Raw genomic sequence first — 13,614 nt, forward strand, 5'->3', positions numbered from 1 at the left:
TGGGCACTTAACGTTGCTTCCAAATCTTGGCTCTGATAATGCTGCAACAAACATAGGGGTGCATATATCTTTTGGAATTAGTATTTTTGTTTTCTTCTGATAAATACCCAGGGGTGGAATTGCTGGACTGTATGGAATTTTGTTTTCAACTTTTTGTTATGGAACATTTCAAATATATATACAATTAGAGAGAATAGTTTAATTCCCATGTACTCATTACCCAGTTTCAGCAATTATTATTTTATGTCCAAATTTGTTTTATTCCCACCCCCACTCCTACTGTCCACTTCCATTTCCTCCACTCTCACCCTCTACCAGATTCTTGTGAAAACAAATTCCTGGCATCATATCATTTTATTCATAAATTTCAGTTTATATCTCTAAACAATAAAGACTCTTTTAAAAAACATAATCACAATACCGTTACCATGTCTAAAAGAAAAATTGGACTCAGGCATTCTGATGTCAGACCCCAAGCTCTTTAACCAGGCCATGCTGCATACATTAGTCTAGCAGATTCTAGCCCCAAAGGAAGGGAGGAGGGATGATAAATGGGTCCAGTTCTAGATTGATGACTATAGTGTTTTTTTATTCTTCTATTTTATCCAGAAATGTGGTATCTTGTATTTTAGTAGATAACTACTTTGGCTTCTGCTTTTCTCATCCAAGGTTTTCTGTAGCTGAACTTGTTAATATTTCACATGAGGGGTTCTTCACTTACACTACTGTGTTAGTTGCTGTGGAGGATGTTGAAGAACTGTGAGACAAGTTCTTTGTCCTTTAAGGGCCAGTAGTATAGTTGATAGATCAAATAATATATGTGATATATAGATGGTAATGGCTTGAGTTATTCATTTGTTTATTTTTTTCATTCACTCTAAGTGTTCTGTATACTAATTCTGTGCCAGGCCTTGTGCTTCATGTTGATGATACAGAGATTAATATATGATCCCTGATCTGAGTCTAGTTGGGTAGATTAGACAAAAAATAGATAATAATACAATGTTATAGGTGCTATGAAATCTGAGACAGGTTATGATATAACTTTAAAGAAGAGGGTAATCAATTGTACTTGGGAGCACAGGCCTAGAAGGGCATTATAGAGTAGTGATGCTTGAGATGAATCTTAATCAGATTTTGGGCAGTTGGAAAGTAGGAGGAAAGACGTTTTAGAAAGAAGGAGCAATTATGAGCAAAGGCATCGAGATGTGAAATAACTTGTCACGTTAGAAGAAATACAGGTAGTTTGGCTGGTGTAGATTTTATTTTATTTTATTATTTTGTAAATTAATTAATTATTTTTGGCTGCGTTGGGTCTTTGTTGCTGTGCGCAGGCTTTCTCTAGTTGCGGCGAGCGGGGGCTACTCTTCGTTGTGGTGTGCCGGCTTCTCATTGCGGTGGCTTCTCTTGTTGCAGAGCACGGGCTAGGCCCACGGGCTTCAGTAATTGTGCCATTTGGGCTCAGTAGTTGTGGCTTGCGGGCTCTAGAGCTCAGGCTCAGTAGTTGTGGCACACGGGCTTAGTTGCTCTGTGGCATGTGGGATCTTCCTGGACCAGGGCTCGAACCCATGTCTCCTGCATTGGCAGGCGGATTCTTAACCACTGCACCACCAGGGAAGTCCCTGGTATAGATTTTAGATTGAGAACTCTTTTTAAGAGATTAGACTAGAAATCTTGTCTAATGGAAGGTTCTTGTATTCTGCCTTGGGGGTTTTTGTTTTAGACATGTCACTCTGGGGGGCGGTATGAAGGATGGAGGAACTGAATGAGGGCAAGATGGGAGTTAGGGTGACCAACTAGGAGACTGATAAGTCTACAGCAAGATGAGGAAAGCCTGAACAAGGACAATTTTAATAGTGAGAAGAGCAGTTATTAGAGAGGCCTTCCCCCGAGGCAGTTTTAAGCTTAGGCATGAAGGGTACCAGGGGATAATTTGAGAAAGTAGAAGAACTTGAGTAAAGTATCTAGATGAAGAAAGAATGTTACTAGGTCAGATACTCTCTTGCCTCCTTGCCTTCCTCTTATCTGCTAGACTTAGTACTTCTGTTTTCTCTGCTGCTCCCTTGTGTTTGGAGGTCTGTGACTCCATTCCAGACCATTGAAAGGCTATGTATCTTTTCTGTCCTCTTTCACTGCAGAATTAGGGTATTTGACTAATCTGTTGTCTCTGAAAGACAGTTACTTGATTTGATGATGTTATTTTAATGATTTGAAGTCTGTAAAGAATTGGCTTTTATTTGTGTTCAAAACTGAATTTGGTGTCTCCCTTCATTCTCCAGTCTACCTTATAGCAAGAAATGTACCACCAACAATATAGACCCTTAAATCAGAAACCCAAGAAGGATCCTATATATAACCCTCACCCTTTCCTCTCTCCATATTCCCTTCCTCACCAACTCATGTTGATTTTACCTTCTAAATATCTCTTAAGTCCATCTACCTCTCTGTTTCCATTACCTCAGTAATATAAACAACTGTCATATTTTTAATTTATTATTATTATTTTTAAATTTTTTGGCTGCACCACACACCATCAAGATCTTAGTTCCCGAACCAGGGATCGAACCCGCACCCCCTGCAGTGGAAGTGCAGAATCTTAACCGCTGGGCTGCCAGGGAAGTCCCAACTATCATATTTTTAAGCTTGATTGTGAAATATAACATGTAAAGAATATGTAGAAAAACCTCATATAGCCTATTGATCAATATGAACACAGTATGTGACTACCATCTACCATCCAGGTCAAGAAATGGAATATAATCAGCCTCCCATAGGCCCCCTCAAAAGTCCTTCTAATTATTTCTCCCCCCTTTCCAAAGATAACCACTACTCTCCTGACTTTCAGGGTAAAAACTTCCTTTTTAAAATTTTTTTACCATTTAAACTTGTACTAAATACAGATGTATTTGGTAAAAAGAACACTCCTTTCCTTCCTTCCTCCCTCCCTCCCTCCCTCCCTCCCTCCCTCTCTCTCTCTATGTATCTTTTTTTTTTTAAATTTTATTTATTTATTTATTTATCTTTGCTGTGTTGGGCCTTCATTTCTGTGCGAGGGCTTTCTGTAGTTGCGGTGAGCAGGGGCCACTCTTCATCGCAGTGCGCTGGCCTCTCACTATCGCGGCCTCTCTTGTTGCGGAGCACAGGCTCCAGACTTGCAGGCTCAGTAGTTGTGGCTCACGGGCCCAGTTGCTCCGCGGCATGTGGGATCTTCCCAGACCAGGGCTCGAACCCGTGTCCCCTGCATTGGCAGGCAGATTCTCAACCACTGCACCACCAGGGAAGCCCTATGTATCTTTTTATGTGTGACTTTTGCTCAAAATTCTGTGAGATTTATCTGTATTGTTAACTGTAGCTGTAGTTCATTCATTTTTACTACAGTATAAGATTTCATTGTATGGATATACCATAATTTATTTATTCATTCTATTATTGATGGACATTTAGACTGTTTCCAGTTTTTAGCTATTATAAGAAATATTGCCACAAACATTTTTGTATAAGTCTCTTGGTGTGCATGGCTTGCATTTCTGTGTAGTGTATACCCTGGAGTGGAATTACTGAGCCAACTGTTTTCCAAAGTGGTAATACCAGTTTACACTCGTATTAGCACTGTGTGAGAGTTCCAGTTGTTCCACATACTTTCCAATAGCAGGAACTGATTTTCTTCATTTTGACAATTCCTGTGGATGTGTAGTCACTGTGGCTTTAATTTGCATTCCTTAGATTACTATAAAGGAGAGCAACTTTAATATGTTTAACTGGATATTCTTTTGGGTAATACCTATTTATGTCTCTTGCCTATTTTTACAAAATTTTTTTTTTCCCTTATTGCTTTGTGGGAATTCTTTATATTCTGGGTACAAGTTCTTTGGTTATACATGTTACAAATATCTTCTCCCTTTTTAGTCCCTTAATGTTGTATTTTGATGAAAATAAGTTCTTAATGTAACCCAATTTGACAGTCTTTTCAATTATATTTTGTGCTTTTCTTGTCTGATTGATAATAAGAAGGGTTTACCTACCCTGAGCTCATTAAGACATTTTGCTACATTATTACTAGAAGCTTATTATTTGTTTTTCATACATGGAATTGATTTGTGTGTGTGATGCTTTGGTGTATGGAAGTCCAAATGTCCCAGCACCATTTATTGAAAAGAATGTCCTTTTCCCATTGTTTTGCAGTACCACCTTTGTGGTAAATTAAGTGTCTGTATATGGGTGGGTATGTTTCAGGGCTGTCTATTCTACTGGTCTATTTGTCTATTCTTATGCCAATACCATGCTGTCTTAGCATAACATTATAATAAATCTTGACATCTGGTAGGACAGCTTCTCCCACCTTGCTCTTCTTTAAGAATATATTAATTTTTCTTGGTCTTTTAATTTCTTTATAAATTTTGAGCCGGACCAGGGCTTGAACCCGTGTCCCCTGCATTGGCAGGCAGATTGTTAACCACTGCACCACCAGGGAAGTCCTTTTGTACATCTTTTTGTTAGTTATTCCTAGATAATATTTTGTTATTGTAAATGATAAGTTTAAAAATTTTTATTTTCTAACAGTACATAATGGATATTCAGAAATGCAATTGATTTTTGCTTATTAAATCCTATATCTAACAACCTTGCTAAGCTCATTTAACAATTTTAATAAATTATGTGTAGATTTTGGATTCTTTACAAATAATCATATCAGCATATAATGGCTTTGTCTGATATTAATATTATGATACCAACCATCCCTTTATTAAAGTTTGCATGGTATACCTATTTCTACTTTTTATTTTCATCTTTTTTATAACTTTTTATTTTATGACCCATGTAAAAAACATGTAGTTAGTTTTTTAAAAATTTCACTTGACAGTGTTTGTTTTTCAATTGGAGCATTTAGTTCATTACATTTAATTTGTTTATTGATATATGCCGGTTTAAATCTACCCTCTTATTAAATGCCTTCTATTTGTCTTGCCTGCTCAGTGTTCTTTTCTTTTCTCTCATTTCTTGCCATCTTTTGCATTGACTCGTTTAAAAAAATTCTCTCCTCCACCCCTTTTTTTATTAGCTTGGGAGTTATACATTCTTTTACACTTCTTTTACTGGTTATATCCTAGATATTACATGAATTCTCAACTGATCAAAGTCAAGTGTTAAATGGTACAGTTTCTCTTTTGAACAATGTGAGGACTTTAGCTTCATTTATCCACCTTCCTGACTTATATGTGTGAATGCAGTTTTATGTTTTTTTAAAAAATAATTAATTTATTTATGGCTGTGTTGGGTCTTCGTTTCTGTGCGAGGGCTTTCTCTAGTTGTGGCAAGTGGGGGCCACTCCTCATCGCGGTGCGCGGGCCTCTCACTATCGCGGCCTCTCTTGTTGTGGAGCACAGGCTCCAGACGCGCAGGCTCAGTAATTGTGGCTCACGGGGCCAGCTGCTCCGTGGCATGTGGGATCTTCCCAGACCAGGGCTCGAACCCATGTGTCCTGCATTGGCAGGCGGACTCTCAACCACTGCGCCACCAGGGAAGCCCCAGTTTTATGTTTTAATTCTCCATTTTTCACTCTGGAAGACATTGTTATTTTCTACAGGCAATATTCATTTAAGTTTACCTATGTATTTATTATTTACCCACACGTATTTATCATTGCTTTTCTTTCCTTCTTGTATCTGTGACTGTTTATTCATCTGGGATTATTTTCCTTTTGGCTGAAGAATACCCTCTGATATTTCCATTTATTGTGAGTTTACTGGTGGCACTCAGTGACAAATTCTTTGTGTTTGTTTGTATGGGAAAGTTTTAAGTTTTACGTCCATTCTTTTTTTGGGGCGGCCATGCTGCATGGTTTGTGGGATCTTAGTTCCCCAACCAGCCACTGAACCTGGGCCACAGCAGTGAAAGTGCCGAGTCCTAACCACTGGGCTGCCAGGGAATTCCCTTTACGTCCCTTCTTTTTTTTTTTTTTCTTTTGGCGGTATGCGAGCCTCTCACTGTTGTGGCCTCCCCCGTTGCGGAGCACAGGCTCCGGATGCGCAGGCCCAGCGGCCATGGCTCACGGGCCCAGCCGCTCCGCGGCATATGGGATCCTCCCAGACTGGGGCACGAACCCGTATCCCCCGCATCGGCAGGCGGACTCTCAACCACTGCGCCACCAGGGAGGCCCCTTTTTTTAAAAAAAATTTATTTTATTTTATTTATTTTTGGCTGCTTTGGGTCTTTGTTGCTGTGCATAGGTTTTTCCTCTAGCTGCGGCGAGTGGAGGCTACTCTTTGTTGTGGTGGGTGGGCCTCTTATTGTGGTGGCTTCTCTTGTTGTGGAACATGGGCTCTAGGCGCTCAGGCTTCAGTAGTTGTGGCTCATAGACTCTAGAGCACAGGCTTAGTAGTTGTGGTGCATGGGTTTAGTTGCTCCATGGCATGTGGGATCTTCCTGGACCAGGGCTTGAACCAGTGTCCCCTGCATTGGCAGGTGTATTCTTAACCACTGTGCCACCAGGGAAGCCCCTACCTCCCTTCTTGAAGGATGTTTTTGCTGTGTGTAGAATTTTAGATTGGCTGTTTTTCTTTATTTGTTTGTTTGTTTTTAGTACTTTAAATATATCATTGTATTGTTTCCATTGAGAAGTCACATGTCAGTCATTATTTATCCCTTTGAGGTGTAATCTGTCTTCTTTTTCTTCGTCTGCTTTTAGGAGTTTTTGCTTCTTATGGTTTTCAGCAGTTTTTCTGTCATGTGCCTAAATGTGGATTTCTTTTCATTTATCCTACTTAGGGTTCATAGTATTTGTTTTATTCTATGTGGCTTTGTACTTCTAATCAGAAAGGTTCTTGTCCATTATTTCTTCAAATTTTGCTTTTCTCTCATTCTCTTCCTCCTCTCCTTTTGGGACTCCAATTATATGTATGATAACCATCTCATTTTATCCTATTACCTTCTTTTCTGAATTTTCTTTCTTTTGTCTTTTGGTGCTTAATTCTGGACCTGTCTTCCAGTTCACTAATTCTGTCTTCACCTTGTCTAATCTGCTCCTAAACCTATCTGTTGTTTCTTAATTTCATTTATTGCTTTTTATCATTTCTATAATTTTCTTTTTAAAAAAAAGTTTTAGTTCTCTGGTGAATTCCCAATTTTGACTTTTATCTCTTTGAACATGCTAAGCAGAGTTAGAGTCTTTGTCTGATTACTTCAGTAAATGGAGTGCCTGTGGCTATGTCTTATCATTTTTATTCATGTCATATGATCCCCTAGTGTGCCTTTTTTCTTATTGTATTAGGCAGTTTATTTCTAAAATTGTTTGTAAAAATAATTTGAGGCTTAGGATGACTTAATTTTTGTCCAGAGAGGATTTGTTTCTATTTTTCCAGGAAGACCTTATTCTTGTTTTAGGAATTGAGGTGATTCAAAGATGAGCTGCAGTCTCTACCAAAGTCTATGTATTTTAATTTTATTCTCACTTATATTATTGTAGCATTTGGGGATCCTAATCCAAGGTGATCAGGTTTATTAGGCTACCACTGCTCATCCTCCTACTCTCAGCCTTATATACTAGCCATTGTGCCCCTACCCTTACCTGGCTGTTGGAAGCACTGCTTACTTTGCCTCTTATATATCCATCCCCTCACTTCCCACAGTTGGCAGACGTCTCCAGAAAAAGCAGCCCAAACTGCTTTGGAGAACCTTCTTGGGGCTGTGACCTTCCTTGCATGATCCTGATTCTTTAATTCTTATTTATCTTTTTTCTTTCAAATATCTTCAAATACACACACAAGTATATATGCACATATACACATACATATATACATACGTATGTGTATATACATTTACACACTTGTATATGTGCATGTGTATATGCATGTACACACACATATGTTTTTCTTTTTTGGCATCCATAGTACTATTCTAGTTTTCCTTAGTGGGAAGGTTGTTCTGTATTATCTAGCCTGCCCCTAACGTAAGTGGGAGTCTTGGCATTGTCTTTTGCTGGACTATTGAGGTATACTCTTTTTTTGTGTGTGTGTATTAATTTTTATTTAATTTATTAAAAGAATGAATGGAAAGATGAATAATTCTTTGGAACCATTCAAATTCTTTTGTTGTTCTATAATTTTTTAAAACAAATACTCCTTTTTTATTTTTTGCTGCTCAAAGGATTAAATTTTTTTTCAGAAATATGGAATGCTTCATGAATTTGTGTGTCATCCTTGCATGGGAGCCATGCAAATTTTCTCTCTATTGTCCCAGTTTTAGTATATGTGCTGCCAAAGCGAGCACCGCAATTACTCTTAATTTGTCTCTCTGGCTACTTTTGCCCCTTCCAATCCAATCATTATATTGAGGCTAGTTTGGTATTTCAAAAATTTGAATCTGTTTCTGTCACTCTCCTCGTTATAGTTTTTCAAAGGATTTTTATTGTTCTTAGGACAAAGGCTATTCATTTGTTTATTCAACAGTGAACAAATATGTATTGAATTCCTGCTACATTCTGGGCACTATCAGAGGCACTTGCCATAATTCTCAAAAAGTTGTGGCACCAGCTTGCCTCTGTAGCCGCATTTCATGGTAGTCTACATTTTAGCCACATTGCCCCCTTTTTCAATTCTGGAAGCTGTGGTGTTCTTTCATGACTGAGAGCATTCATTTATTCTTTTCTCTCTGCCTCAAATTAAAGTCTGTGTTTGTTATATTATATGCTTTCGTAGAACTCTTTACTTTTCCTTTACAGTACAACTTTGTGATTGTGTATTTGGACATTACTTGACAACTGTCTGCCTTGCCCATTAAAACTTAAAGTTCCATGAGGGCAGTGTATCCCCATGGCCAAACACAGTGGCTCCTTGTAAGTACTCAGGAAATCCTGTTGAACAGATGATGGATGAATTATTTAATTCACCGAGTGAATTAAGTAGGACACGTGGCTTTTCCTTTTCCTATACTCTTCCCTTTATTTTTATCAGAATGTACGAAGTGCTTTCTGGGCATTCTGCTTGTCACTTTAGCAGCTCACAGGTTGGTTGGGGAAACAGACACAATCACATAATACACTGTGGTAATACACAGTGCACTGGTGAGGGGCATGATAAGGGATTGCATCAGGCTTCTTGGGTGGTCCAAGGGGAAGGGCACTCTTGTCCAGTTCAGGCATCAGAGACAAACTTCCTGGGGTTGCTGACACCTGAGGGGCAGGAGGGAGTGTGTGTGGGAGGCAGGGAGAGCAATTTAGGCAGAGGAGCAATCTGAGCAGAAGTACAGAAGCTTGAAGCCTCATGACATCACTGGTGGGGAATTGTGGGAGCTGACATATGGGACAGTCTTGGCAGGCCGTTGTGGCGTGCTCAGCAGCTCAGGCTTCTTCGTGTAGGAAACTGGAAGCTTTTGAAGGGTTATGAATGTTTGTGTGGAGTTTTAAATTTAACATTCTTTTAAAAACCCCAACTGTAGCATTTATTGTAACAATTCAAGCAGTATAGAAGTGTTTAAAATAAAGAATGAGACTCGCCTCTGCAAATAAAAAAGTTAGAAAACAAAATACACTCTCCAGAGATTACTCTGGAGAGAATCACTGTAACAGATATGTATGCATTCTTAAATGCAGCATTTTAGAATCTTCCATGTTCTGGGTTTGCAATATTCTTCTGCCTGGAATGCTGCTTCCCCAAAACTTCCTATTGCTCTCTGTCTCACTCAGTTAAGTGTCCATTCAAAAGTCATATCCTTAGAGTAGACTTTCCTCACTGTCCTGTCTATAATAGCCTCTCCACATTACTCTTTAACCTCTTACACATGTCGTTTTTCTTCAGAATGCTTACCATCTGAAATTACATATTTTCTTTTGCCAGTCTTTATTTTGAAATTTTTTATTCTTTTTGGCCGAGCCACACAGCTTGCACGATCATAGTTCCCCGACCAGGGATTGAACCTGGGCCCATGGCGGTGAAAGCACCAAGTCCTAACCACTGGACCGCCAGAGGATTCCCTCTTTCGCCAGTCTTATCCACTTGAATATAAGCGCTACGAGAGCAGGGATTGCTTCTGTTTTATTCACCATTGTATCCCCAGCAGCTAGATTGATGCTTGGCACATAGTAGATACTCCTTGAATGTTTGTTGAATGAGTAAATTAATTTGCATTTTAGATAGAATAAGTACTTTCATGTGATTTTTCTAAAAAGTTAACTTTTTTTTTGTAAATTTACAAACATACACAAAAGGAGAGAAAATAATATGAGCCTTCCAGTGTTCCTTATCCAGCTTCAACAATTATCAACATTTTGCTCTTCTTGTTTGGTGCATTCCCCTACTTTTTTGGGGGTGGGGCAAATCCCAGGCAACATATCATTTTACCTATAAACAATTATCTGTGTTTAACAAATTAGGACTTTTTTTTAGGACTTAAAAAAAATGACACTTAACAACAATCCTTAATAGTGTATAATACCTAGTCCATGTTCAGCTTTCACTGATTGTCTTAAAGTCTTTTTACAGTTGGTGTGTTTGAGCAGGATTCACACATTGCATTTGGTTAGTTTAGCTGTCCTTTTCAGTTTCTTTTAATCTATAGCATTCCCTCCCCCCACCACCTTTTCTTTCCCATGATATTTATTGTTTAAAAATCAGGCATTTTACCCTGTGGAATTTCCCATATTCTGGGCTTGGTGATTGCATCCTTATTTTTCACGTGTTTTTTATTTGCTCTTTATGGTACCTATCGGAGTACCATATTCATAGGGATTCAGTTCAGGTTTTATTACCCTCCACATGAAAGGACTGATGATCAGAGAGGAAGCAAGGAAGGGCATTAATATTTGATTGCCTTCTGTATGCCCATTTCTGTGTGAGTTGTTTTCCTCTCAGTAGCCATTTGAGGTTGTTATTAGCCCCATTTCACAGATGAGGCTTAAGAAGTTAATTAGCCTGTTCAAGACATACGGCTATTACATAGTGAGTCCAGGCTTCACACCTCAATCTGGCTGATTTCAAAGCCCTTTCTCCTTCTGCTGCACTCCACAGCTTAAGTTCCCAAGAAAATGACTTTCCCAAGGTTGAGCATATGGTAAGTGGTGTGCCAGGATTCAGGGTCTTCTGACTGCATATCTTTTGTCCCTTCTCCTGCTTCAGGCCTTCTTGTTGTGCCCAGTTACCACCTTAGAAACTGGGGTCACATCTAGAAGGCACTTCATCTTTTGAGCGTACATTTAAGTAATTTTGTCCTTGGGACAGAAATGCTTACTTCATCTTAGCGTTGGCAAGGTACTTTTTTTTTTTCATTTTACCTATGTTTATTGAACATCTGTCTACCTAGCGCCAGATATTATGCTACATACTTGCGATATGGCGATGAACAAAAAGACATGTTCCTTTCTGTCTTTGGGGGAAATTTCTCACCATAGGAATCTTGGTGCGAATTAGAGACCACCTCCCGATATAGAGGCTAAACGGGCCACGCTAACTCATTTCTTAGTCTCTCTTGCCCTGGACCCTAGACCCAGGACCTAGACCCAGACAATGATTCACCTGCCCCAGACTTTTCTTTAAAACATTTATTTATTTATTTATTTGGCTGCGCCGGGTCTTACTTGTGGCACGCAGGATCTTTGTTGCTGCATGCAGGATTTTTAGTTGCATCATGCGGGATCTAGTTCCCTGACCAGGGATGGAACCTGAGCCCACTGCATTGGGAGCACAGTCTTAACCACTGGACCACCTGGGAAGTCCCATCACCTGCCCCAGACTTCTGATCAGGATCTGGGGATCCAAAACACCACAGGTAGAACGACAGCTTCTTTCTGGTGATAGCAGTGGTAGCTGCAGCACCCAGTTTCTGAGGGCTCCAGACACAGTGGTGCTGACGGCAACGGCGAGTGCCCAGGGCTGGCAGTGCTGGCGGTCCAGGTTGCTGCAACTCGTGTCTCATGTGACTGCAAAGTGGAGGAACGTTACTTTCAATCCCCGAAGCACACTTCTCATTAGAAGTTAATGACATCCGGAAGATTCCCATTCACTTGGCAGTATTTGGGTGTAACATACAGATTGAGAAAAACTTTCTGCCCCCAAAGCATATAAAGTTAATTTTTCAGAAATAAAGCTTAAGAATACTTGTTGACTCTGTTTTGAAATATTAGTTTCCCATGTTCCTGAGAGTAGAGCATCCATGTAACAATAGCTTCTTTTGTTTCAGGAGAATGATCCATCTGTGAGACTGAAAATTGCATCCTTGTTGGGTTTACTGTCAAAGACTGCAGGATTTTCACCAGACTGCATTATGGATGATGCCATTAACATCCTGCAGAATGAAAGTAAGTTGCAATTTAAAAGCTATATAGGGAATTCCCTGGCTGTCCTGTGGTTAGGACTGAGCTGCCACTGCAGGGGGCATGGGTTTGATCCCTGGTTGGGGAACTAAGACCCTGTATGCTGCACAGTGTGGCCATAAAAAAAGAAAAAGCTGTATAATTAGACCAGAAATCTTTAGTTCCTTTTGTGTACAATGTAGAACAAAATTTTGTTGTGTTGGTGGTTATTGAAAAGGAATTTGAGGATGATTCAATAAAACCATGTACATATATTTATACTAGAGTTAAAATACAGGTTTGTCTCTTAATAGCTATCATTTATTGATCTCTACTAATTGCCATATACTTAAGGTAGTTTACATATGACATAAGGTAGATACTATTGTCCCTATTTTATAGGCTGGGAAACTGAAGCTCAGAGAAGTTAGCTAACTTGTTCAAGGTTACATAGTATGTGACAGAGTTGATGTTTTGTTGACTGTGCCTACTAACTCAGAAACTGTGGGAGGTGCTGCCCTGGTCATGGGGTTCCCCACAATTTACTTCCTATAAAGGCAACATCTCCCAAGTCTCATATGTTGTTGCCTTTTCTGTTTGTTCCTTGTTGATGCCCACTAACATTATTCTCATTGTTTAGGTGAAAAGGGAAACTATTTTACCTTAAAAAAATTTTTTTTGATTATCTAGTTTTATTTATGTACAAGATTTTCTTATAGGGTTAGTGCCTCATTGCCTTGATATTTATTCTAAAATTAAATAAAATGAAATCCTTTGTGGCTGTTCCTGAAAGTACTATAGTTTTGTTTGAATTGTTTGTAGTTTCAAAAAATAGTTTTATTTCATTTTAGGGTATACATATTTAAACAAATATGATTATTTACATATTGGACAACATTTAGTCTATCAACTTGAGGTTATGAGAGTAATAAAGGTCCAGTGAACTTGAGACAGTCTAAATTCACTTATTGTACAACTGTTTAATGATAACAAATATCTTATATAAGTGGCCCATGGGTTGAAGTTGAGAATTTTTTATTTTGTTAGAAGCAACTTTAAATTTTACCTGTATTGAATTTTTTTTTTTTTTTTTTCTTTTTGCGGTACGCGGGCCTCTCACTGTTGTGGCCTCTCCTGTTGTGGAGCACAGGCTCCGGACGCGCAGGCTCAGCGGCCATGGCTCACGGGCCCAGCCGCTCCACGGCATGTGGGATCTTCCCGGACCGGGGCACGAACCCGTGTCCCCTGCATCGGCAGGCAGATTCTCAACCACTGCGCCACCAGGGAAGCCCTACCTGTATTGAATTTTGACCCAAGACTTTTAATTCACAGGA

The 13,614-nt window shown here is 39.2% G+C and overlaps 1 protein-coding gene across 1 annotated transcript in view; it reads left to right on the forward strand.

The window, feature by feature from the left end:
- Positions 1–13,614, forward strand: part of INTS4 (integrator complex subunit 4) — a 122,477-nt gene that overhangs the window by 8,545 nt on the left and 100,318 nt on the right. The window contains exon 3 of the mRNA XM_082627862.1: positions 12,169–12,286. Within this exon, the coding sequence (XP_082483988.1) occupies positions 12,169–12,286 (118 nt within the window). The remainder of the gene's footprint in view (positions 1–12,168; positions 12,287–13,614) is intronic.

Source organism: Mesoplodon mirus (genome assembly GCF_964341445.2).
Source record: "Mesoplodon mirus genome assembly, chromosome: 7".
Taxonomy (NCBI): domain Eukaryota; kingdom Metazoa; phylum Chordata; class Mammalia; order Artiodactyla; family Ziphiidae; genus Mesoplodon; species Mesoplodon mirus.